At 36.0% G+C, this 27,879-nt stretch overlaps 1 protein-coding gene across 2 annotated transcripts in view; it reads left to right on the forward strand.

Moving 5' to 3' along the window:
- Nucleotides 1–27,879, forward strand: part of ACADM (acyl-CoA dehydrogenase medium chain) — a 277,105-nt gene that overhangs the window by 238,143 nt on the left and 11,083 nt on the right. Inside the window, exons 2-8 of one of the 2 annotated variants that reach the window (XM_012787789.3) lie at nt 10,676–10,784; nt 14,183–14,270; nt 16,756–16,853; nt 16,964–17,033; nt 17,984–18,084; nt 18,679–18,759; nt 25,655–25,785. In XM_012787789.3, the coding sequence (XP_012643243.1) occupies nt 10,755–10,784; nt 14,183–14,270; nt 16,756–16,853; nt 16,964–17,033; nt 17,984–18,084; nt 18,679–18,759; nt 25,655–25,785 (599 nt within the window). In that variant the 5' untranslated portion in view covers nt 10,676–10,754. Of the gene's footprint in view, nt 1–10,675; nt 10,785–14,182; nt 14,271–16,755; nt 16,854–16,963; nt 17,034–17,983; nt 18,085–18,678; nt 18,760–25,654; nt 25,786–27,879 lie in introns of those variants that run through there. The other variant, XM_075999408.1, reaches the window with a different exon arrangement.

Genomic DNA, 27,879 nt, shown 5'->3' on the forward strand with positions numbered 1-27,879 from the left:
AAACAAACAAAACCCAGGCCTGAAAACTCTTTCTGAGCAGTAAGAAATCCTATGGAACCATTCCTTTCTGGGAATTCATTTAAAAATACATTATGGGTGATGATTCAACATAAGTTCTCTTTAACAACAAGAAAATAGAGCTCCATATTTCACATCCAAATTTTTCCTTTTCTTTTTTTTGGGACTCTGTTGCCCGGGCTAGAGTGCCGTGGCATCAGCCTAGCTCACAGCAACCTCAAGCTCCTGGGCTCAAGTGATCCTACTGCCTCAGCCTCCCGAGTAGCTGGGACAACAGGCACGCGCCACCATGCCCGGCTAATTTTTTCTATAAATTTATTTTTTGTTGGCCAATTAATTTCTATTTTTGGTAGAGACGGGGTCTCGCTCTTGCTCAGCCTGGTCTTGAACTCCTGACCTTGAACTAGAATTACAGGTGTGAGCCACCACACTTGGCCTAGGTTCTGTTATTAAATACAGATATTTTTCATCATTTTATTTTCAATCTTTCTGTATGATTTTACATGTCTTATAAGCAACATATCTGATCATTATTCAGAAGATGATTTTATGATAAGTGATATATTTGTCTGATTTCTGTCATGTTATCCTGCATGTCCGACTTATCATTCATTTTTCTTCTTTCTTTTCCTTTTTCCTTTCTTTTATTAACAGATTGATAACATTTCCTGTTTTCTTTTCTTTCCAACAGCTAGTTTAGTATCCACAGCATCTAACAAATGTGAGATGTTTCTCATGATTGGCAATCAAGTAAGCCTCTCACTGTATCTCTGTTCCAGCTTTTTTTTTTTCACACAGAGCAATTTTAATTAATTAATTAATTTTTTTCAGCATATTATGGAGGTACAAATGTTAAGGTCATGTATATTGCCCTTCCCCCTCCCATTCCAGCTTTCTAGAGGATGACTGCTTATGTCTTTAAGGTGCCTCTAAAACCCCTTAAAGAAATTTCACATTTGCTACCTAGTCTGTAGGTTCAGGCAGACCACTGCAGATATTTCAAATTTCAAATTTTGATGAGAATCTCTCCAGTCTTTTTCACATAATGTGGTAACCAAAAATTGACCACATGTTTAATATGTATATGTAAAGAATAGCATATATAATAATGGGACTATTTAAAACTTAGCAACAAATTTATAAAAGGTCTTCTGTTTTAACTTGATAATCTTATTTGCTATAATTTTACTATGAACACTCTATCCTCTTGCCATTATTTTGAAACAAGAAAAGTATTCCATGTAAAGGGTTTCTGAATATATGACCTGAAGAACAAAACAGAAATATCAAAAGACAGTACTCCAAGGGAAAAATATCAGATAGCTGGAAAGATTAATTAACATATACAAAGTCTGGCTAGGCATGCTGTAATCCTAGCACTCTGTGAGGCTGAGGCAGGAGGATCACTCATGGTCAGGAGTTCAAGACCAGCCTGAGCAAGAATGAGACACCTCCCCCCCCCCCCCCCCCGTCTCTACTAAAAATAGAAAGAAATTAGCTGGACATTAGCTGGACAACTAAAAATATACAGAAAAACTTAGCTGGGCATGGTGGCGCATGCCTGTAGTCCCAGCTACTCGGGAGGCTGAGGCAGGGGGATTACTTGAGCCCAGGAGTTTGAGGTTACTGTGAGCTAGGCTGAGGCTATGGCACTTTAGCCCCAGCAACAGAGCAAGACTCTGTCTCAAAACAAACAAATATATATATATACACACACACACACAAAGTCTAACATGACCATTAATCAAACATGCAAATTAAAACAAGTTATGATTTTTTTACCTATTAATCTGTCAAAGACCAAAAAATAACCAAAGTTGAGAAGAAATTGCTATTGATTAAATTTGGTAACTTGTAAAGTATTTGACATGTGGTTGGCACATAGTAATTATTTAATAGATGTTATTAAATCTATTGTTATTACTTTCAATACTATTATTTTTGTTATTTGATAAGGCTAGTGGGATTGTTAACTGGTAAAACATTTCCAGAGATTCTATAAAAATCTTTAAAAATGTTTATTCCCTTTAACCCAGGCAGTACATAAATTTCAAAAATATGTGCCAAGGAAAGAACTGGACAAGTTCATAGGGATACAAGTTCAATGATGGCTATTACACCACTGCTTAAAAAAGTAAAAACTATAATCTATATGTCCAACAATATGAAATTGGAAAACTAATTTGTGATATATAGTAAAAAGATTATGAAAACAAATATAATGGCAATTAGTATTTATATGGAAAAATGTTCATATTATATTTTCAAAAGGCAGATACAAATTATATGTAAAATTATACATGTAATAAATCCAAGTTTAGAAAAATAAAATTATGAATATGTCCATGTTGTATGTGCAAAGTATAAAAACCATATACCAAAATATTAACATACATTATTTCTTATTTTCTTCTTTATACTCAACTTTATCTGTAAGATTTTTAATATTAATAATTAGCTGGTACTTATAATCAGATGAACTGATCTAATTTTGAAAATAAGTCAGTTCAAACCTATTGAAGCAATTTGCCATAGTGCCTGTCCCATTCTCTTCCTCGTTCTTAGATATCTAGCATATGCTAAAGTTGCGTTTGTTAATTTTAGATCCTAATGGGTTCTTGTTGCACTATGATTTTGCCATACCAATAACTCAACCACTTATGACCTTTTAATATCAGAGTTTTAGGTTGAATGAGACTTTCCTGCTTCCAGTCCATGACTCTATTCCTCTTACAACCAAATATACATAGCTTTCTCATAAGAATAAACTGATTCTCCCAGTTCAAGACTCTAACTTCTTTTAGAATTGTCCTATCAGCTGCATTAAATTCACTCTCTAAGTAACCCCTTAAAAAGAGTTAGAGTTCTGTAACAACCCAGCTAAGCTGTGGCTCTATAGGTCTTATATTCCAAACTAAAGGCAATATTCCACCTGCAACCAGCTGACCTTGTCTGGATTCCCTTCTCAGCAAGCTGTTGGTATCACTTTGGATCCCAGATCCTCATAATGAATATAACATCAGATAAACAGCAAATATTGAGATTTCAAATATCAGGAAATCTATTTAAATGAATAATTGGAAAACACATAATATTGAAAAACATTATATATTGAAAAACATATAATACATTTAGGAAAACACAATAACTAGACCCATGTGAGGAATACTAAAATCTTACTTCAGACAGATCCTGCTTTAAAATATTCTCATCGCTAAGAATTATTAAACTATCTGGAGCTTGAATCTTTGAGGTGGGCTAGTGGAAGGATAGTTAATAGTTTATTCAGGATTTTCCTTTCTTCTTGATGTAATTTTGGTGGTTTCTATGCAGTTCTAAAAAAGTATGTTTTGTCTGTTTCTAAATTTATGGGATAACTTTTCATAGCATTCTTTTGTGATTTTTTAAAAAATCTCCTCTAAATCTGTAGTTACTCTTCTTGGAAGTGCTAAAATTCTTTAAACACTTTCTTTATCAGTCTTGTAAGAGACATGTCTATTATTAGGTTTTTTTCTAAAAGTCAACTTCTGATTTTGTTGATTCCATCGGTTGTTTTCTATTAGATTATTAAGTATAAAATGTCTAATTTCCTCAAGTACTAAGTTAGACAGTTGATATCTCTGACATTTCACTTTGACACTTCTTGTTTTATTTTTATTGTGAAGGTACATCCTCATTCTTTCAAGCACACAGTTTGGCTTGTGATTATCTTTCAAATTTTTTTAGAGCAATTTTTGTGAAAGCATGGATAAGTCAAAAGTTCGTGTTATTTTCAAATATGAGTTCCATTATGGAACCAATGCAGCACAGACAGCTCAACATATCAATGAAGTGTTTGGGAAGGCTGTGGCTAACGAACGCACAGCACAGTACATCGTTGGTTTGAGCTCTGTTCTGGTGATTTTAATTTTGAAAATGAGCCACTTGGACGACCAAGGTGGATAATAATGAGCTGAAAGCTGTGTGGAAGTGAATCCATCTCAGCCCACGCATGAATTAGCAGCAAGGTTTGACATTATCATTCCAACAATACTGGACCATTTGAAACAATTGGCAAGGTAAAGAAGCTGGATTGATAGGTTCTTCACGAATTAAACGAGCATCAGCAGAGGAACTGTCTCGAAACTTGCCTTTCTTTGCTGTCACAACATAAAGGTGAACCATTTCTACACCATATTGTGATGTGTGATGAAAAATGGATTTTTTTTGACAATCACAAGCATTCAGCACAATGGTTGGATAAAGATGAAGTCCCAAAACACAGTCCAAAACCGAATATTCATCCAAAAAAGCTAATGGTGTTTATTTGGTGGTCCAGTGTTCATTATTATCCACTACAGCTTCGTGAAACCTAGTCAATCAATTACAGAGGAGGTCTATTACAACCAATTGAACAATGATGAAGATGCTTGAGATTAAGCAGCCAAGATTAATAAACAGAGACAGGCCAATCCTCTTGCAAGACGATGCTCGACCACATGTTGCACAAACAATATTTCTCAAACTATAGGAGCTGGACTTGAAAACTTTCTGTCATCCACCATATTCACCAGACCTTGCACCAACTGACGACCATTTTTTTCCAGGCTTTGGACCACTTATTATAAGGAAAAATATTTGATTCTCACCATGCTGTGGAAAACACCTTTCATATTCATCACAACTTCTCGCTAGGCTTCTTTGCTGCTGTCATAAACAAGCCACCATTAAGATGGCAAAATTGTGTTGATAGTTTAAGCACACTTTGATTAATTGTACTGCTTCTTATTTGAGATACAATAAACTTTTGATTTGAAATTAGACATTTCATATTTAATGACCTAATACTGCATTAATATCTTGTTCATGTATACAAATGCTTACCACAGCTTTATTTGTAATAGTCTCAAACTGGAAATAAACCAAATATCCATCAACAAATCATGGTATATCCAATGAAATACTACCCAGCAAAAAAGAAACAGATTAATTTGTTTCTTTTAAACAAATTAAAAGAAACAAATTGCAAATTATATAAACATGGACGGATGAATCTCGAATATGGTAAGTTAGCCAGAAAAGGTACATACTGCATGATTACATTTATATAAAATTCTAGAAAATGCAAATTTATCTATAGTGACAGAAGCAGATTAGTGGATGCCTGGGAACAGGAATGGAAGGAAGGATAACAAAGGGGCATGAGGAAAGTCCGGGGTGATGGAAATGCTTGTTATCTGGTTGTGGTAATAGTTTCACAGATGTATACATGTGCCAAAACTCATCAAATTGTACTCTTTAAATATGTGGAGTTAATTGTACATCAATTATACCTTACTACAGTTGTTAAATAAAAGTCAAAAAGGATAGAAACAGATGAGTTTATAGAGCACATAATCTTTATAACTAGGCACAATGTAGCTTGATTACCACAGCTCCCTAGAAAAAGGTAAATGGTTTCTTGTTTCTTTTGCTTGCAAGGAACAAAAGATCTGCTCAAGCTATTTCAAGAGGTTTTACTATAAAGATACAACTGGACTCTTACGAGACTTTAAGGACAAAGTGGCAACTGGAAGGCAGGTCTAAGAAACAATGTAATCATGTCTATTTGAAGATGTAAAGTTTTTATTTTCCTCTCTCTCTCCTGGTAATTCTGTTTTTCTCTACTGATTTTCCTCTCTTCTAACCATTGGCTTCCAGTGCTCACAGCTTCTGTTCCTCTATAACTTTAGCTTGCACATAACTATCACAAACTCTCTATTGGTGGGCTTTCAGTTGCCCATCGCCAATGTCTCTGCTTCTTTTACTCAAATTCCCAAGACAGGCCATCTGATTGGCTAAATTCATTTTTTGTGTGTGTGCCAAGCCATTGGTAAAAATGCTGACTAGCTCATGAAACAACTTTCCTTAGGTCAGACTACCCATCCCTTGACACAAACAGCTGTAGGCAAGAAGTAGCAAGTTCATACATACTTCAGGACACAAAGCTGCTTTGGGAGCACAGACTCTAGGCAGGGCAAATTCCCATAGAAGCAGATGTGAGGACAGCAACCAGTGCTTGACATTTCTAGTAGACTAACTTCATGCTGAAATTGGGGCATGAATAGTGTGTGGGCCTCTTATATGATTATGTTACTCTGACTTCTGGCCTACATAAGAATTCCATTAGTATTGCTGCTTGGTCTGAAATATTTTTTGTTTCTTTTAAAATCTCTCCAGGTATAGTTCTCTCATTCTGGCTCTGGATTATACTCTATTGAAGGACCTTTGCATGTGAAGGTAGCATTCATTAAGCATGATGTGTCTAATCTAAACATATATGAATTCTCTTTATCCTTCCATTGGTTCCCAGGACCCAGGAAATCCTACTTTTGCCCCTAACTTGTTTCTCTCTGTGTTCTGGCTTGAGGAATGTACACTGGACAGTAAAGCTTGTTTTACCCTTTGATGAATCTCACTTCCTTCACCTATTGTGGTCCAAACTAGAATCTGAGTTTACTCTCTGACCTTATTTGAAAAAATTGATATTTCAAATTTCTGAGCCTATGAAGTTAAGTCCATGTGTGGTTCCAAGGTGATCATACCTCATGAGGCCCATCTAAAAATGAATATACAGATTAATCGTTCACTTGTAAGAGAAAAGTCTTTGAGAAAATCTCACTAAGGATTAGTTCTTGGGATCTAAGCCAAATAGCTACATCTAGTGCTTAAAGTGGGATTAATTTTTGGGTATAACCTTTGCTCTACAAACAGAAATGTCACTGAATGTGAAACTGCACTTCATTGGCAAGGCTGACAAAGGCTTAAGTAACATCACAGGCTTGGTGGGGATATAAATAATAAATTCCTTTCCTATGAAATAATGTTTCATAATAATATAATGTAATGTAGTACGGCCAGTTCTATTACTATCGCAAGAGAAGACAGAAAAAGAGTATTTTAAAAAGGAATGGAAAAGAAGAAAACCAGGTACCAAAAAGGTTAATGCTGTTATTTTGCACCAAACTTATTAGATTTATCATTACAAATCTATCATCATTTTTTCCATTTATCTAAGAGGAAAAAAAATATGGAGATTACCAAGAGTTTTACACTTGGCTAAAAGTCATTTTCCCTCAAACTACTGTCATAATTCTTAATAATCTCAATATTCGCAAAGATGATCCTTCCAATAACCTGGGCTCTCAAATTTCTGACTTCCTATCCTATAATAATCCTGTTCTCTACTTCAACTACTCACTCCATGATGATACCCCTGACCTTGTCTTTACTATAACTATACCTCCTCCACCTGACCACTGCCCTCTTTCTTTTTAGCTCATTCTCTCCAATATTCCTGTTCTATTAGCTTTTCAAACTCATTAGGCATGCCAATGCATTGAACCTACCACCTCTGTGTTGTCCCTCACCCCTCACTTCCAAAGTATAAGGAAATAGGAGTCTATATTTACATAATAATTTTACACTCTTTTCTCAAATATCCAACATTTCCTTACTCCCTGCTAATAACCTTATTTCCTATTTCATTGAGAAATAGTGACAGAAGAAAACCTCCAACTACTACGTCTATCACATCTACCAGACTATGGGTATATGAACCTATACTCTTACTTTCCTACCTATGTGAGGATCTTCTCAGGAATATATACATACATATAAAATTTTGCATTTTAACTCCAAAGGATTCTCAGGCCCTCCTGAAGTTTACTCAGGGACTCCTGTTAAGAATCACTAACCTAAAGAACTAAAGATGTCATTTATATCATATTCCCATGGGTTAGGCAGAAGAAACACTGGAGAGATGTTTGAATTATTTCACCTAAAAATGTAAAAAGTTTTGTAGAACACTACCCAATTAATAAAAAGGTATTTGTTGATAGAGGATTCCATTTCTATCAGTAGGCAAAATCTAGGTAAAAGATTGTTTGGCGTAATACTAAATATTACCCTATAGATTAGTTCATAATTGCAAAGGGAAAAATACACTTTTACTATAAGAAAAAAGTCTGTCACCATCTTAATCAAATAATCAAACTTATCACTAACAGTGGAATAACCTGACATTAAATACCACTAATGTCATACAATATAAATTATATAGCATGACCTATGAAGTATCCTTGCCATATATATTTAGTCTGAACTCCTCAAACCTCTAGCAACTGCAATTTATAGCACGATCAGGCATCCCAGAATTAAGTCATTCTTCAGGACAACTGCCTTAGTCTCTTAAAAAAAAAAATCAGTATTGTTGGAGAAAATGAATTAGATTAAAAAATTTTAGATTAAAGAGAGTTAAAACTCAACTGCAATGGGAAATCATTCATAGGATCCTGGTTCAAAAACAAACTACATAGGCAAACAAAACAGGCATTTTGGAGACAACTGGAGAAATCTACATATTGACTGAATATTAAATGATAGTAGAGAATAACTGTTCATTTTCATAGGTGTGATAGTTTTTCTGGTTATGTGGAACAATGTCCTTACAGAATATACACAGCTAAAGTATTCAGAGGAGAATTGTTGCTACCAAAAGTTCAGTACTTGTCACCATGGCTGAATCAGTGAAAACAAAGAATGAGGACAAGTGCTTTGAGGAAAAAGAAAGAGCTGTTTATTAATTTGCCAGCAAATGAGGAGGATAGTAGACTAGAGTCTCAAAAGACTACCTATCCTATCTTCAGGTAGAAATACAAGGCTTTTTAAAAGGGGAGAGGTTTCGGCAGTTGGACTTAGGTCTACGTGACCAGGGTCACATGTTGTGCCTTTAGGGTGTTATACAATTGGAGGTTTTCTTGGACCTTATGATCTCATCATCCCGTCCAAACAATTTGACCTTTGTCTGAATAATTCTGTGGTTTAAGATACTAGAAAACATTTTTTTTTTTTTTTTTTTTTTTGAGACAGAGCCTGTTGCCCGGGCTAGAGTGTCGTGGCATCAGCCTGGCTGACAGCAACCTCAAACTCTGGCTCCAGGAATCCTACTGCCTCAGCCTCCCAAGTAGCTAGGACTACAGGCATGCGCTACCATGCCCGACTAATTTTTTCTATAAATTTTTGGTTGGCCAATTAATTTCTTTCTACTTTTAGTAGAGACCGGTATCGCTCTTGCTCAGGCTGGTTTCAAACTACTGAGCTTGAGCAATTCTCCTGCCTCGGCCTCCCCGAGTGCTAGGATTACAGATGTGAGTCACCATGCCAGGCAAGGGTGGAGGTTTTAAAGAGACAACTTGTAAAACATTTCCTTGCCCTTTTTCAGACCTGTACCTCTGTTAGTGTCTCTAGTGTAAGTCTACAACTTACCAGTCTGACAAAAACAACACGCACATACATATGCGTACACACACAAATATATAAATAAAACAAATACAGAAAAAATGTTTGAATCTAGGTGATAGGTGTACAGGTGATGGTGTACTTTTTGTTCATTTTTTGTTTAAAATGTTCAGTATAAGAAACTGGAATAAAGACATGCGCAGTCAATTCCTACCCATCTTTAGGAGTCCATTTTGTGTTTTACTTATCTCTCTGAAGGCTTTCTTGCCTATCTCAGAATAAACTCAGCTTTTTCTCCCTTTTCAAAATTTCCCTGGTACTTTCAACTTTGAACTTAGCACTTAACTTTCTGCTTTGTACCCAGTCTGGAACAATCCACTATAAATTCTGTGGACAAAGTAGGGGAGTACAGTAAGATATAGAAAGTAAACAGCTCAATTAGAATCAGCTTATGGGTGGCCTTATTAGGCAAAAGAAAATGTTAAGTTTGTACCAAGATTTAGGGGTGAGGTGACCAAGACCTAAACGAGGATAGCAGCAATGAAAGAGAAAAAGTCCTGAGAAACATGGGAAACCTTTATACGTCTGCCTTTGGGTTTTCATTAGGTCTTACCTCGAGGTATCTAAACCTGGACAGCTTTTCAAACTCCCCGGCTTTATAACAACCCAGCCACCATCTCAGATCTCAGGGTCTAATTAAAAGAGAGACTTCAAGTAGAACATCAGGCAGACACTCACTCCCAACATCCATTCCCTGAGCCAGTAGCTTCAGACAGGCTCATCCTGCACCCGCAATTCCAAAAACACTCTCCACATCCGCGCACTTGGCAGCAGCCAATCGCCTAGGAAATATTCTGAAAGGCCGAATTTACCTAAGCTATTAAATCCCGTTTGAATTTTACAAAACCCAAACAACGTTCCGCTTTAGGGCCACCGTTTGAGAGGAAAATATACTTCGAGTCCTCAAAGTTGAAAGGATTTGGGTTTCACTCATTTCCCGGGTAAAGGTCAAGGCCGACCGCAGAGGTCGTTCCTCCCCCTGGCCCCCGCACCCTTCTGTCCAGATTCCCGTCCTGCTCCGCGCCACCCCCCGCCCCCAGCGCCCGCGGAGCGATGCGCTCCCCCGGGCTTCCTCTCCGCCTCTCAGCACCGCTCTCAGCCTCCGCGTCTCCCGGAGACCGGGCGGAGTTTGAACTCAGAGGACCAGAAGGCAAACAAGCTTTTCCCGGAACCTTCCGGCAGCGGGGCGAAACCTTTCCCAAGGACGCCAACACGCCGCAGGCTGGCGTCAGGGAGCGCACGTCAGGATGAGCCGCACGGGACCCCCTCCCATCCTCCCTCGCCCTCGGCTGCCCCGCCCCTCCTCCGGGCCCCGCCCCCGCCTCCGGGCCCCGCCCTGGTGCGCCCGGCGGGCGGAGGCTGCTGGCCTACGCGCTCTGCAGGGCTTCAGAGTCCCAGTGGCCGCGTCGGGAGCCAGCATGGCAGCGGGGCTGAGGCGGAGCTGCGGGGTGAGAGGAGACCAGGACTGCGGTGGGGAGGGGGCACGGAGGTTGCGTTCTTTGGGCAGGGGGGCATGGGCCGAAACGGGTGCATCCCGGAGGGGAGGAAGCTGTGCTGAGGAAGGAGCCTGCCTCGGGGCGCCAGAGCCCTCCTTTCTGCTCTCCTGGACGCCGTCTGGGACTTCAGACACTCTCCTTGCTTTCGCTCCTACCGCCCTCCTCGCCACGGGACCCGTGTAGGGGCAGCGTCCTGCGGTCAGAATATCCTTTTTCTTTCTCTGGCCCGGAAACTCTCCAAATATTTCCTCCAGGAATCCCACTCTCCCGAAGTAAATCTGTCTCTGAATAGGTGTCTCAGAACCACCAGAAAAAGGAAAAAACAGCAGCAGCTCCTTGGGATACTTGATATGTTTAATATGTCTTTGGCTTTGTAATATGGAGGAGATCGCTTCCTTGCGCGTACGATTAAAGAGAACAAGAAAAGCCTACTTCAGAACTTTCCATGAAGCTTGTCTATATATTCTAGTATCTTACAGATTCTAAGTATTTTTGTCGCTAGGTGCATTTTGGTATCTAAATATTCTTGAATGTTCACATACGACTGCCATTTACTGGTCACTTAAAATTGAATTATAGTTATGTCTTTGGCCAAAACACTGCAGTTTTAGAATTTAGGATCATTGTAATGGATTGCTGCCCTTTGTTACTGTTGCTATACAAGTTAATGGGCGCTGAATGCAAAATTGGGGAATTTAACAATTAAAAAATTTTAACGCTGACCCCATGAGAAAAGACAAGAGTTTTCTGAATCTCCCCAAGGAAGGATCTAGAAAACGCTGATTCATAAAATTTATATCCCTTTATCTCTCCTTTTACACTCCCATAAACGACGACTCATATTTCTAAGAAATTCGCAAAAGTGTTTAATTGTAGTGCGCTACTGTTGCAGAACTGATGCTGATGCTTGATTAAATTTGCTGTCTTTTGGCTATTTGGAATTCCATTGTTCTGGGCAGAGAGCCTAAAGTAATAATACCAATATGTGGATAGCATTAGGCTTTCAAAACATTATTTTAATCACCCCCAAATACCCATTGAAATTAGCCCCATTTTCCAGTTTTGAATAGTAGCTATAAGAAGTTTGTAACCTGTCCTAGGTCACAAAAGTAGTTGCAGAACCTAGACTGAATTCAACGTTTCTAACTCCAAATCCTGTGCTTTCTGTATTCATTTCTAAGCCACCTCTCTAATTAAATGGCTAACATTATTACGTAATTAACAGGTTGATGGGCATTGTTCCTTGGCTGTAGCAGTGAACAGTGTACTTTGTTTTATATAACATGTTTTCCTGAAATCATAGGTAAACTATTTTTAAATTATTTTAAACCCACGAAATAATTCCCTATTTAAAGTCTTTCAGCAGATTATTTTACCAGTTTTGTGAGTTCTGATTTAATAGAGTCACATTTTTTGGTCTGATTTTTGTGGAGTATCTTTGTTGTGGAAACCAAAGAGACTAAATTGAAAGAGCAATATAGCTAGGTGGTTTGATAGCATGGACTTGTGATAGTAAATGTTAGATTTCCTGGTTGCACTAAGAGCAGAGTGACCTTGGCTAATTTTACTTGACCTTTCTGAGCCTCAGTTTCTTCATTTGCAAAATAGGAATAAAAATAGTGCTTTAATCCTAGGCTTGACCTGGGATTCAGTGAATAACATGACTGTAAGCAAGAACAGGTTTGGCGGGGCATGGTGGCTCACCCTCTGGGAGGCTGAGGCGGGCTGATCATTTGAGCTCAGAAGTTTGAGATCAGCCTGAGCAAGAGCGAGGCCCTGTCTCTACTAAAAAAATAGAAAGAAATTAGCTGGACAACTAAAAATACATATATATAAATTAACCAGCCATGGTAGTGCATGGCTGTAGTCCCAGCTACTCCAGGGGCTGAGGCAGGAGGATCACTTCAGCCCAGGAGTTTGAGGTTGCTGTGAGCTAGGCTGATAACAGCACTTTAGCCCAGAAAAAGAGTGAGAATGTCTCAAAAAAAAAATAGGTTTGGTCTATGACAACTGGAAAATGAGGACCAGAGAAACCATGTTTCACTTCTAAAATAAAATTAATGAAAATTAATTAAAGAAAATGTGAGTTTGCATACTCTGTAATTGTCTTTTCAAAATTGTAGTATGAGTTGTTTTGAGAGGGCTATTTAAATTACAATATTTAACACTCTAATTATGTTGTCACCTTAAATGTAGGTAAATCTCTTTATAAGTCGAAATTGTCAGCTACAAAGTAGTGTTTTTACAGATTTTGAAAAACATAAGTTAGGTTCTAGAAGCTTTAGTATATTCAGCTTCTCATTTTTATTAGTATCTAAGCTTATTAAAATTGCCTTGAGATAGTTCCATAAAAATTCTTTAAAGTGTAAACTGTGTACTTTTAGCTGTCCTCAAACTTTACTTGGGAGCAGCACTGTGGTTTCCAGTTTGGTAACTTCAGTAAATGCAAGTGGTTACTTTTGTGTCCTTTAAAATGTCATGAATATAAAAATGGGTTGCAAAAGAACAACAATATGTTCTGATGATACTGTTTTTATATATCCTTTTGAAGAAATGTGAGTATATTTCAGATATTAAGACAGGTATATTTTAGTAGTTTAGAACAGGGTTGGCAAATTTTTTTTAAAGGGATAAATAGTACATAGTTTGGCTTTGTGGACCATTATAGTCTCTGCGGCAACTAAGATCTGTTGTGAAAGCAGAAATATTATAGTGTGGCTGTGTTCCAGTAAAATTTTATTTACAAAAATAGTGACTGCCATAGTTTGCATTGTAAGAATGCTTATAGACAACAGCAGAAAATGTAGAATATGGTTTTATGCCAGTTTGTTTTGTTAGATTAAGTGAGGTACCTTAGAAAATAGGATCTCTAAGGGGAAGGTTCCCAGGGGCACATGTGGGAGACCCACAGGGAAAGGTATCAAAGTTGGTGGATTGGGCTACTCTTAAAAACATACAATTACATCCTATTGTTACCTCCACCCTGGCTCTCCAATCATCAATGCCCGAGCAGCTTGTAGGTGAGATTTCCAAAATAATGGGCCTAAGTGTCTTGTACCCCTGGCTGTTTGTCTTGGAAATCTCTACTTCAGCAGTGCAAAATACCACTGATTTAATGTCATTACTTTTTTAAAAAAAAAATTCTCATCTATCATAGGTGATTAAATAACTGGTAATTGACTTATTTAAGTTAAATTATATTTGAAGGCATTCAAGTAATGATGACTTGAAAAACTATGCTCTTGAATATGGTCAAACAAGTTGTTGTGTTCACTTATAATTGTTAGTATCCATTTATTTGACTAATGTTTAATTTATCAAATTTATTTTAATAAAAGTGTTCTTTACAGGTCCTGAGAAGTATTTCTTGTTTTGGCTGGAGATCACAACATACAAAAGCTGCCCCAAAGCGTCAGCCAGGATTAGGATTTAGTTTTGGTATGTGTTACGTTGTGTCTTTTGACTTTAAATTTACATTTGTTGTACATATGAAGCTCTCTATATGTATTTGTTTGGAATATATTTGTAAACAAACTTAATAATGTCTGTCAATGAGTAGAACCAGTCACCATCCACAGATGGTTAGTCATGCCCATTTTCCTGGTCTTGTTTTCTTCTTCAGCATATTACCCTATACATTAGATCTTTGTTAGCAGCATACATACATTTATTTTCCTTCCCTTCCTAAGTGTGTAGCCCAAAATAAATGATAATTTACTGATATATATGAATAGTCTTCAACTTAAAAAATTTAATGCAACAAATACTACTTAAAACACTTATTAGACACACAATGCTAGGTGCCTGCTAATAGTTTTATCCATAATATATCTGAACTGCAGTTTTGGTACTGTTAGATGAAGTTCTCAATCCTGGGACTAGGGAGCCATGTGATAGTGGAGGGAGAAGAAATAAGATTTTCTTCCTCTTTACTCTATAAAATGAAAACCCCTGGAAAAAAATAAAAATAACAATCTCTATCTTTGGTATTCTTGCCTCCTAAAGTGCTTCTTGCTTCAAAATTTTTACCTGTCCTCTAGTTAAAAACCTGTTTATTCAGTTCACCTGATCTGAGAAAATATTTAAAAGACAGCTGAGATAATTAACTCACACCCAAGTACAAATGACAATCTCAAAACTCTCTAGAGTTACCATTTTTGGTTTTTGTTTTATTTTTTTAACTGTTGTTTTGATTTTGTTTTTTACCAGAATTAAATGAAAAATTCCAAGCAGTGTGAGGATAGCAATTAGGGACAGTGGATCTTCTTACTCTCTCAGATACTAGTATTGATTTGGTATCTAGTTTTAGCTTGTCACAGGCAAACTCATACTCAGTAGTAAGAGACTAGCAGGAAAAATTGTGGTTTGTTGAGTGACAGAGGATGAGATTAGATAATAAGTGTTTGACAGGGAGATTATAAAACTCAAAGGAATAAGGATTAGATTACACCTATGACCAGTTGCAATCTGGTTCTTTATAAAATGAGGATAATATCTATAACAAGATTTCTTTAAAGATGAAATTATATGCTGTATGTAATGTCCCTAGCACATACTGATTAGATCAATATAATTTCTCAATAAATAATGACATAATAGATCTGTGTCTTCCCTTTATCCACCACAACGTTTATATGGACTGGCCCCAATTTTAGAAGTAAAGTTGTGATGTAAAAACACTGGACTGAAACTCTAAGTATACTTCTGCTAATTTGTTGTAAGATCACAGGGCTGTCGTTTCCCTGTACAAATGATTATTATAGTCTTACATGTTCTTGCACATTCTTATCTCTGTGCTTTTGCTCTCATTCTTCTTGCCTGAAATAGCCTATACCTTTTTTAAATTTTACCTATTTTTTTTTTAAGATGGGGATCACACTGTGTCACCCAGGCTGGAGTGTAATGGTGCAGTCATAGCTCACTGCAGCCTCAATCTCCTCAAGCAGTCCTCCCACCTCAGCTTCCCAAGTAGCTGGAATTACAGACATGAGCTACTGTGCTCAGCCCATATTCTTTGATGTTGGATGCAACTACATTAAAATACTAGAACAGCATGGATTTGAAAAAATGCAATTAGTGATCAGCTCCTGTCTTCTGCAAGCCACCATATTCATGTCACTAATTTTGTAACAGCCAACCCTTATTTTATGTAAATGAATTGTTTAGACACCAATTAATAGCATTACAGCAGGGTTTTATGTAGTTATTATCTTTGAAGAAACTACTTTTACCAGTTGCTTTGTGCTAATTTATAAATTGGTCTGAGTTTAAAGGACAAGTAAAGTTTAAATTATGACCATGATATATGACACCTCGAAGTTTTATTGCTTTATGGTCACCGAGTGTGTCTCACCTCCTTAGATAGATTCTTGAGATTAGGGACATGGCTTATATATTAGTTTCACCTCGGTGTTTGTAAATATTTGATAAATCAGCTTAAGAACTAGTAATAAGTTTTAAAAAATACTTTTTACCTTACCAACTGAAAAAGAAAAACTCGAGCTATACAAGTTTAAATCTACTACTCATTTGTAAAAGCTAAAAATCTTCTTTCAACATTTCTATTGACATAGATTTATTCATATTTTATAGTAAAACCTTGATTAGTCAGAAAATGCATTGTAGTCTTTGACTGATATATATGAATAGTCTTCAACTTAAAAAATTTAATGCAACAAATACTACTTAAAAAACTTATTAGACACATAATGCTAGGTGCCTGCTAATAAGCTAAAGCTTGTTTTATCCATAATATATCTGAACTGCAGTTTTGGTACTGTTAGATGAAGTTCGAAATCCTGGGACTGGATGATCAAGAATTAAAGTCCCCATTATTAATGTATACTTCCACATATTACTGCATAGCACTTTTTTCTTCAACTCATTGTCCTATTTTAATATTTTCTAAATAACTTTCCCTTAGAGTTAACTGAACAACAGAAAGAATTTCAAGCTACTGCTCGTAAATTTGCCAGAGAGGAAATAATACCGGTTGCTGCAGAATATGATAAAACTGGTGAAGTAGGTATATATATTTTAAAGAGAGAAAAGACTTTTACTTTTTAAAAAAAGATTATGTAATCAAACCATCTATATTTTAAATATAACTGGGTTTTTCCTTTTTCTTTTAGTATCCTGTCCCCCTAATTAAAAGAGCTTGGGAACTTGGTTTAATGAATACACACATTCCAGAGAGTTGTGGTAAGCTTTCTTCACATTTTTAATCCTAGAATGCATATGAACAAGTAAAATTGTGAAATTCCACGTGGTCATTTTTTCAAATATTTGTTGCCATTAAATGGCTTTCTAGTTTTATCTCTCTTGTCAGGCTACAGTATTTGCCTGTTTTTAGAAACACTATACTCTACACTTACATTTTTCCTTCTTCTAACTGGTTTCAACCTTAACTTGATTTTAAACTTTGATAACTTCTCTCTAGAGTTGGTCAATTTCTTGTATTTTTCTTTTTTTTTTTTTTGAGACAGCGTCTTGCTTTGTTGCCCAGGCTAGAGTGAGTGCCGTGTCTTCAGCCTAGCTCACAGCAACCTCAAACTCCTGGGCTCAAGCAATCCTGCTGCCTCAGCCTCCCAAGTAGCTGGGACTACAGGCATGCACCACCATGCCTGGCTAATTTTTTCTCTATATATTAGTTGGCCAATTAATTTCTTTCTATTTATAGTAGAGACGGGGGTCTCGTTCTTGCTCAGGCTGGTTTCGAACTGACCTCAAGCAGTCTTCCCGCCTCAGTCTCCCAGAGTGCTAGGATTACGGGCATGAGCCACTGCAACCAGCCAATTTGTTGTATTTTAATCCTACCCTCTATTTTATATTTTATTGAGACTTTTTGTGAAATGTCACTCATTTCCTCAGATCCAGTTTTAGCAGAGTTGAATCGAGTTTTTCCAAAATCAAGTTGGAACAGGAATGTAGGCTCAAATAACAAATAGAGAATTTTTTGAAATTTTTAAAACCTATTTTAGACAAGTATAATTTGTTACTATGCCAGTCTCAACACTTACACATGTTATTTTTGCAAATTTGCTTTTAAAACAAATTGGGTTGTATTAGAAATAATTGAAATAGTTTACCTTTATTTCTATCAAGATGCACTACATATTATAACGTGCTCTTAAAACATTTTGATATTGTAGGAGGTCTTGAACTTGGAACTTTTGATGCTTGTTTAATTACTGAAGAATTGGCTTATGGATGTACCGGGGTTCAGACTGCTATTGAAGCAAATTCTTTGGGGGTAAGTTACTTAGAACATAAATTTCCTGAGCTGTTAATGAGTTAGTTACTACTAGGTTAGGTTGTGAAATAGTTTTCCTTAAAAAGGAGCAGAAGATTTAGCAGTGATGTCTGGAGTTCTGATTCCAAGGCTTTGTCACTATGGCCCATACTTGGAATTTTAAATGTCCTTGTGAGGAAACTGAACACTTTGGCCACAGATTCAGTGGCAATTCCTAGGTAAGGGCAAGGCCTAAATCCAGCATTCAGGAGCAAGATCAGGATAGCTTACTGCCACCACTGGCAGTACTGAAATTTCTTAGGAGGCCTGATTGTATACTATGTCATGTTTCCTAAATTTAATTCCTTATTTGTGCATTGTACCATGGGTAGATTTTCACATATATTATCAACAAGTCCTACATATAACTTAATTTCATGAAAATACTTAGATTAACAGATCTATTTCCTTATGGTTTTAGTTCTCTAACTTAAAGTTCTTTGTACTTAGCTCTTGGGTATAAAATAGTTCTTCTTTTATTTTGAATTATAGTACCTCTGTATTATATATCTAATAAAAATGACTTGCGTTTTTAATGTCAATTTTCTTTGGTAGCAAATGCCTGTTATTATTGCTGGAAATGATCAACAACAAAAGAAGTACTTGGGGAGATTGACTGAAGAGCCATTGATGTGTGTGAGTATGTGTAGCTGCTGCTTTATTTCACATTTAAGGGGGAACAAAGGTGCTATTTCTCCTTTTCAATCTCTATGTAAATATCGGGCTATATGGCATTGAGACAAAAGTTAGCATCACAGATACAATGTTTCTGGGATACCAAGAAGTGTCATAATCATAACATTTATTTCCAGGAGAGAGATCTGTTTGTGATGTCTCTAGGGTGCCAAAAAAGTGTCATAAAAATCCCCTTACTTATATTCAGGTGAGAGAGATCGACTTAATGGTGCATTCTACAGAACTGAGTGATTGCATTAGGAGTTCATATTGAATGTTGGGGACAGTTTGTGTTTGAACTAGCAGTGTTTTGAACTAGTGAAAAACTAATGTGAACCTGTGACTGAAGAGATATCAACTTATTTGTTGAATGAGTGAGTTTAGGAGAATAGTTATATATTTTATTTAAATCCCTTAGAGAGGAACTCAACAAATTTTTAAATTGGATTTTTTTAAAAGCTGTATTTATATAGATAGATATAGATAGACACACTGAGGTTCTGTTTTAAAACTTATTTACCTAAGGATTTTTACTTGTTTATTAGTCAAACTGATGTCAATCTATGGTGTGACTATGATATTGAAATATAGTAGATTATTATTAGTTTTGAGCTTATTGTGAGAATTCATCTGAAAATAGCAGAAACTAATATTTGAAAATAAATGTTTTTTATTTATTTCAGGCAGATAGGCAAACTGCCCAATAAAGACATTTATACATATTTCCTGGGTAATTTGTAATTTTTTTCCCAACAAATAAGAGTTTAGACTAAATATTGTCTGAGAACTGTGTGAAACATATATATTGTTCTTCCATGGCATACTCAGTTGACCCTCTATGGATATAGAGGGGCCAATGGGGGATTGGATCCCCCTCCATGGGGGATTGGTTCCAGGACACCCCCAACTCCCATACCAAAATCTGCAGTTACAAAAGTCCTTTATAAAAAATGGCCTAATACAGCCAACTCTTCCTATCAGTGAGTTTCAATCTGCCATTGGTTGGTTAAATCCACAGATGCAAAACCCTTGGATGCACAGGGCCAACTGTATAATAATAGAAATAGGGCAGGGCACGGTGGCACGTGGCTATAATCTTAGCACTCTGGGAGGCTGAGGGGGTAGGAGTGCTTGAGGCCAGGAGTGTGGGACCAGCCTGAGCAAGAGCAACACCCTGTCTCTACAAAAAATAGAAAAATTAACTGGGCGTGGTGGCAAGCACCTGTAGTCCCAGCTGCTACTAAGGAGCCTGAGGCAGGAAAATTGCTTGAACCCAGGAGTTTGAGGTTGCAGTGAGCAATGATGAAGCCACTACACTCTAGCGTGGGTGACAGAGCAAGACCCTGTCTCAAAAAGAAAGAAAAAAGAAAGGGAGAGAGGGAGAGAGAGAGAGAGAGACAGAAGAAAGAGAGAGAGAAAAGAAAAGAAAAGAAAAGAAAAGAAAAGAAAAGAAAAGAAAAGAAAAGAAGCAAGCTAAAAAATTAGAAGCATAGAGATGGTTAAGAGAACCTACCTTAATATGTTGATGAGAATATCTGTAATTATATCAGTTATAAATAAATATTTCTAAAATATTTGAGTCTTTAACAGTAATCAAATGTTAAATATTTGACAGTTTTTTTATTAATAGCTTCAGTATATTTAAAAGTATATTTACTATAGTCTTTAAGTTAACTTCTGAGTTAAAGGTTTACTATACATTTTCCTTTTCCTGCATAAAAGCAATAGATGTACTCAAATATAAGGGTGAAAATTAAAATTCTAAATAGGTATATTAATTATAACATTTTGATTAATTTACACTGAAATTCAGTTAATTAAATCCCAATACATATTTTTTGGATTGTACTGCATTTAAACTTTTAAAAAAATAAAATTTTATAACCTTTCCAATTGTAAAATAGTGTAGAAAATTTAGAAATGTATAAAGAACAAAAACATCTATAATCCCTGAAATACGAAGTTAACTGATATTACTGTCTTATTGTAGTCTGTCAGATTTTTTAATGTATAAGTGTATTTTTAACAATTAGGGTATTTTACATAAAGTTTTATATCCTTAACATCGTATTTTGTTATGCCCTACTTCTTTTTAAATGCTATATTACTACATAATTTGTTATTGACGGATGTATCATAAATTATTTTACTATTCTGTACTGTTGAATATTTAAGCTCTTTAGGTTTTTGCTTTTAAAAATAATGTCATGGTAAAAACTGATACAGAAAATATTTATACATGTTTTTGGATTTAACTTTATGGTACAGATATATTTATTATTATGTATGCATAAGACTTACCTGATCATGTGGTCAGATATACTCTTCCTGAGTATACAGAATAAATATAGGCAATATTGTAACTAAAATCAAGTATTAGACTAGTCAATAAGTCAATAAGCTTGTTATGGGCAGGACACGATAGAACTCATTTATCCAAACATAGTCTTAGAACTCAGAAGTCCGAATAAAAAGCCTAATGGTGAAAACACTTGTCATAAAACCATGTATTTCCCATGGAGCTAGGAAATAGCTGGAATGTCACTGAAACAACATTGGACTCAAGGTTCCAAGACCTGGCTTCAAGTCTTGGTTCAGCCATATATTATAATAGCAGTGTGCTCTTGTATAGTCACTTAACCTCAGTCTCTTCTGAAAACAAGGAGTATGTTATCCAAAAGGGTTATACAAAGATAAAACAAGAAACTTATGTTTTTATAGGAATATCTTCACTTAGTTCCCCTTTTGCAAAAATAAATTAAAGAAATTTCTTTCATACCTAATGACCAAGGGAAACTTTGTTTCTTTTTCACTGCTCTTCATTCATTTGTTAATTTACCCAATTTCTGAGCTAACTGCTATATGCCAGACTTTGCTTATGGAAGACTAGAGCCAATTTTATAGTCCACCATTAGTAATTATTTGAATTTCAACACGTGTTGTAGTATATTAGTTTTCTTTCTAATTTTGTATTTATTTTTTCCTCACCCTGAATTCTTTCGAAACATAAACTACTTCAAGCCCCTTTAGAATCTTAAGGTCAAAATTAAAAAAATAAAAAACGGAGAATAAATGTAAAATCACTTTGTAAACTATACAAATATAAGGTGGTTGTATCATCACTAATAAAGAAAGGTAGATTGCTACACTCATTCAAATATTTGAGTAATTTGCCAGGAGGACCAAGAATAAAATAGTAAGACTGGGCCCCTGCTCACAAGGAATTAACAATCTTGTAGACCTGTAGATCCTTATCCAGAAGCTATTAACTTCTAATACATAAAATTATACATAATAAGTAGTATATATGCATAAAACAATGTTGCTGATTTTGCTTGACTTTCTAGTTTGCATAGCAACATTTAGCTATTATAAGTCAAACTAGTTAGAATAGTGAGGATAACAATGTTAGGGACACTTCTTATTTTATTAAACACTTAGTATTAGGCACTAATGATACCAATGGAATAAGTACCATTCCTACTCTCAAGAAACTCTGATATAGCATAAGAGAGAAACACATGAACAACTACAATGCTGTATATAATACTATATAATACCATATAGTGTGATAAAAGAATAAGTTACGGCCGGGCGCGGTGGCTCACGCCTGTAATCCTAGCTCTTGGGAGGCCGAGGCGGGCGGATTGCTCAAGGTCAGGAGTTCAAAACCAGCCTGAGCAAGAGCGAGACCCCGTCTCTACTATAAATAGAAAGAAATTAATTGGCCAACTGATATATATATATAAATTAGCCGGGCATGGTGGCGCATGCCTGTAGTCCCAGCTACTCGGGAGGCTGAGGCAGAAGGATCGCTCGAGCCCAGGAGTTTGAGGTTGCTGTGAGCTAGGCTGACGCCACGGCACTCACTCTAGCCTGGGCAACAAAGCGAGACTCTGTCTCAAAAAAAAAAAAAAAGAATAAGTTACAATGAAAAAAATCCTTCTGCTGAAAAAGAGGGTTAGGAAAATTAAGTTTAATTACTAAGAAATGATCAAATAAGAAGACAGCAACTCTGAAGAACTCTGAATAATATACTTTGTTGTATATTTTTCTTTCTGGTTTTATATTTATTTTCTCTTTACTCTGAATTCTTTTGAAACATATAAAGTACCTCAAGCCCCTTTAGAATGTAATGTCAAAGTAAAAAACAATAAATAAAATATTTATTTATGTAAATAAAATTAAATAGACTAAATGTAAAATTGCTTTGTAAACTATACAAATATAAGTCATTTTGTATAGGAAAAACAGGCCCATATACTTCATAAGCTATAAAAACTTTGCCTTCTTATTAATATAATGCAAGGCATGGTATTACATACCTGTAGTTTCAGCTCCTCAGGAGGCTAAGATGGGAGGATTACCTGAGGCCAGGAGTTTGAGGCTACAGTAAGCTATGATTGTACCTGTGCACAGCCATTGCATTCCAACCTGGCCAATACAGGGAGACCCCATCTCTTCTTCAAAAATAAATAATTAAAACAAAATGCATATCCTAACATGTCATTCTCCTGCATTTACAAAAACATTGAGTGGTTCCATGTCATCAATGGCAGCAGTACTTGACACATTTTTAAATTTGAACCCATTTCAGAATCTGATTTCCTTAGAAAAAGGCATATATTCCTCATTTTTGCACCTGAAGTTGTTCTAGATTCCCCTGAAACCCATCTACTTAGTTCCTTAAAGATTCCATGGCACAGGCTGGGCTCGGTGGTCCATGCCTATAATCCTAGCACTCTGGGAGGCTGAGGCGGGTGGATTGCTTGAGGTCAGGAGTTCGAAACCAGCCTGAGCAAGAATGAGACCCCTTTTCTACTATAAATAGAAACAAATTAATTGGCCAACTAATATATATATAGAAAAAATTAGCCGGGCATGGTGGTGCATGCCTATAATCCCAGCTACTTGGGAGGCTGAGGCAGCAGGATGGCTTGAGTCCAGGAGTTTGAGGTTGCTGTGAGCTAGGCTGACGACATGGCACTCACTCTAGCCTGGGCAACAAAGTGAGACTCTGTCTCAAAAAAAAAAAAAAAAAGATTCCATGACACAATAGCTTTAGTAAACTTTTGTTGAATTCCTAAAAGTATAACTTCGTTAGCATGTCATGCACTTTAGCTTCCATGACCTCATCCCTGCCTGCCTCTTTAGCCTCATTTTGTGCCTTGCAATTTCATTCTTTACATGCTAGTACTATGTGGTATGTGGGGTAGTTTCCCCCATACAACTGCTGTTTCATTCATCTGTGCCTTAGATCTGTTTGCCTCACTTCTTATTTGTCCTTTAAGACTTCTCTCTTCCAAAGAATTTTACTCATTACTTTTCTGTCCAACCCTCTAGAGGTCTAGGTAATCATTTCTAATGTCCCTATATACCCTTACTCCTCTGAATTAAAATTAGTTATTAAAATTTCTTTCTTCTTTGGAATATAATACCTTAAGGGCAAGGAACATGCATCATTAGTATTCATAGTACCTGCAACTCAATAAACTTGAATTAACTTGAACTACCTAATGCTTGCCTCCTACCACCCCCTTTATCCATTACTGCTTAGGTCTTGTCACTCCTCTGTTTAAGAGCCTTAAGAGGCTCCCCTTTTTCTACCAGATAAAATTTTAAATTCTTTGTGTGATACAAAGGATTCTTGTCAACTATTTCCTTCCTTTGTTTCCAGAATGATGTCCTACCATTCCTTTATATGTACACAGTTCACATATTATGAAATTCTGATACTTTTTCAGCATTATAAACACTGGGTAACCCTGCTTCTTATCTCGGCATCATTGCATGTGCTATTACTTCTGCCTGGAATACACCATTTGTCCTCTTTTTCTGTCCTCCTAAAGAATCCCTTTTCCTTTTTGAGACTTAATTTAAGTATCATCTCCTCTGCTTTTTTTTTTTTTTTTTTTGAGACAGAGTCTTGCTTTGTTGCCTAGGCTAGAGTGAGTGCCGTGGCGTCAGCCTAGCTCACAGCAACCTCAAACTCCTGGGCTCAAGCGATCCTTCTGTCTCAGCCTCCCAAGTAGCTGGGACTACAGGCATGTGCCACAATGCCCGGCTAATTTTTTCTATATATATTAGTTGGCCAATTAGTTTCTTTCTATTTATAGTAGAGACGGGGTCTCGCTCTTGCTCAGGCTGGTTTCGAACTCCCGACCTCGAGCAATCCGCCCGCCTCGGCCTCCCAGAGAGCTAGGATTACAGGCGTGAGCCACCGCGCCCGGCCTCCTCTGCTTTCTTATGCCGCTTGTGTGTGATTTCTCACCTAGACATATAATTAAAATATAGTTATTTATCTCCACAATTACATGGTTAAATCTCTAGGACATAATGTCATTCAATCCTGGTTTCCTCATCTACCAATCTAGTTTGGTACATAGTAGATTCTCAATAAATGTTTGTGTGACTGAGGACATGTGAAATTGAATTTAATGAACTTGTTCAAAGATATCTAACATTTTTTAAATAGTATTTTATTTTTAATTATTTATTATAAAGATGAGGTCTTATTATGATGCCCAGGCTGGTCTTGAAATCCTGGCCTCAAGCAATCCTCCCACCTTGGCCTCCTTTGGCACTGGGATTACAAGCTTGAGCCACCAAGCCTAGTTGAAGTTATCTAACATTTTAATTTTTGATATAGTTTATTGGTATCCTATGCCTAATTTTAATTTATATATTAAATGTTTTTACATTTGAGTGCTTTATTTGATTTTCTAAGAACATCCTAATTTTAGGTATTTTAAAAATATTTAAAATACTAGTTTAAAAAATAAAACACAATCCTGATTCCTAACATTCAAAATTTATTAATTAATATTTAATTTTTTAATGTTTATGCATATTCAAGGCCTATTGTGTAACAGAACCTGGAGCAGGCTCTGATGTAGCTGGTATAAAGACCAAAGCAGAAAAGAAAGGAGATGAATATATTATTAATGGTCAGAAGATGTGGATAACCAATGGAGGAAAAGCTAACTGGTATGTTGTTTAAAACATCTCTGTATATTTCTTCTTCATTATTTTATCAGAATCTTCCCTCTCTTCTTCCTTTTATTTTTAAACCACTATAATTAAGGATCATTTATGGCAGGTTCATAAGAGATTAGTTCAGTGATTTTCAAAAATTATTTTTAGGCTCCTGAACTATTTCTTCAAATTAACTCTCAGAAGTCTAATTTGTAAAATAAAATGAAATACCTGTTTTGGTTGAATCTGATTAGGAAGGCTAGCACTCCATCTACCTGGCTTATTATCTCTATACCCTGTCGCCTAATAGAAGTATAGCATCAAAACGGTAATAGTTCTGGGCAACACATTTTAAGGCATGTATTGAAAAAGGAGAATAAATCTAGAAGCAGGTATATGTCTTACATTAGGAAGAGCCTATAAAACATGTGAAAAGCAAAAAAATTAGGTTTTGGAAGAATTCTGAAATTTCTGAAATAATATTACACATAAAGAAGAGCAGGCTTTTATGTTTACTTCAATAATCGAGTTTAGAATTAATGGGTGAAAGTTAGAAAAATGTAGAATTTAGTTCACATTAAGGACAAGCTTTCCAACAATAGTGCTGTTAAGTTATCATAGGAAATAATATATTTATCCATCACTACAAGTATATATAGAGAGACTTATTAGAAAAACTTTTTGGCCAGGAGCGGTGGCTCACGCCTGTAATCCTAGCTCTCTGGGAGGCCGAGGCAGGCAGATCGTTTGAGCTCAGGAGTTCAAAACTAACCTGAGCAAGACCCCGTCTGTACTATAAATAAAAAGAAATTAATTGGCCAACTAATATATATAGAAAAAGTTGGCCGAGCATGGTGGTGCATGCCTGTAATCCCAGCTGCTTGGGAGGCTGAGGCAGGAGGATTGCTTGAGCCCAGGAGTTTGAGGTTGCTGTGAGCTAGGCTGATGCCACGGCACTCACTCTAGCCTGGGCAACAAAGTGAGACTCTGTCTCAAAAAAAAAAAAAAAGAAGAACTTTTTGTTGATAATTCAAACTTTTTGTTTGAATAATATACTAAATGGCCTATCTCTCTTCATCTGCAGAAATTATGATTCCATATATTTGTGTACTATACAATACAGTTTTCTAGCAAGTAAAGCATCATTTTTGGGAATGAGCCAACCAGGAAGTGATTTATTTTAAATATATCTATCAATCCCTTATTAATATCCTAAATATTTTCAGTGTTATGGAGTACTATACCATTACTTTTAAGCAATTCATCATAATATCAGGAAGTAATAAAAAAGTGAAGAAACTATTAAAATTTAACAAGTTGAGAGGAATCTAACAATGCAATTAGAAGTTTTCTTAATTTTAAGAACTGATTACAACTCTTCATGTAGTAAGACAAATCAGGTAATATATGAAACTAGAAAACAATTTTTATTATTTTGTGGCTATTATTAAATAAAACTATAGAGTGAATGATAATATATTGGTTTTAAGCATAGAAAATAAATTTGTTGTTTAAGGAAGAATGTACCTTTAAAAAAAAATTCCTATACCAAGGTATATAGAACATGATGTTTGGATATTTTGCATTTTTTTTCCTTATTTTTCATTACAAATCTTTCTGAGAAAAATCCTTCTAAAGGGAAAAACCAGCAAATATTCTTAATAACTCAGTTATACCAAAAACACTGACTTTGCTGCATAAAGGGAATATGAGTCAGAACTTAGGAGTCTGTCTCTTATTCTTCCTTTTTACAGGCAGCCTTGTTTGCTCTCCTTTTAAAAATAGCTTGTCCCTTAAAGAATAAAATTAGTTTTGGGGAAGAAAAAGTACCAATTTCAACATGCACATACTGTCTTGTTATACTACATTATCTTTATACAAGGATTTTTTACTTACAACTCATACTATTAAAAAAACGTTAAATACCATATGGTAGTCCCCCCTTATCCTGGGGGTATACATGTTCCAAGACCCTTAGTGTATGCCTGAAACCTCAGATAGTACTGGACTTTTTATATACGTTTTTTCCTATATATGCATACCTATGATAAAGTTTAATTTATAAACGAGGCCCAGTAAGAAATGAACAATAACTAATAAATAGAA

Source organism: Microcebus murinus, chromosome 2, assembly GCF_040939455.1.
Source record: "Microcebus murinus isolate Inina chromosome 2, M.murinus_Inina_mat1.0, whole genome shotgun sequence".
Classification (NCBI taxonomy): domain Eukaryota; kingdom Metazoa; phylum Chordata; class Mammalia; order Primates; family Cheirogaleidae; genus Microcebus; species Microcebus murinus.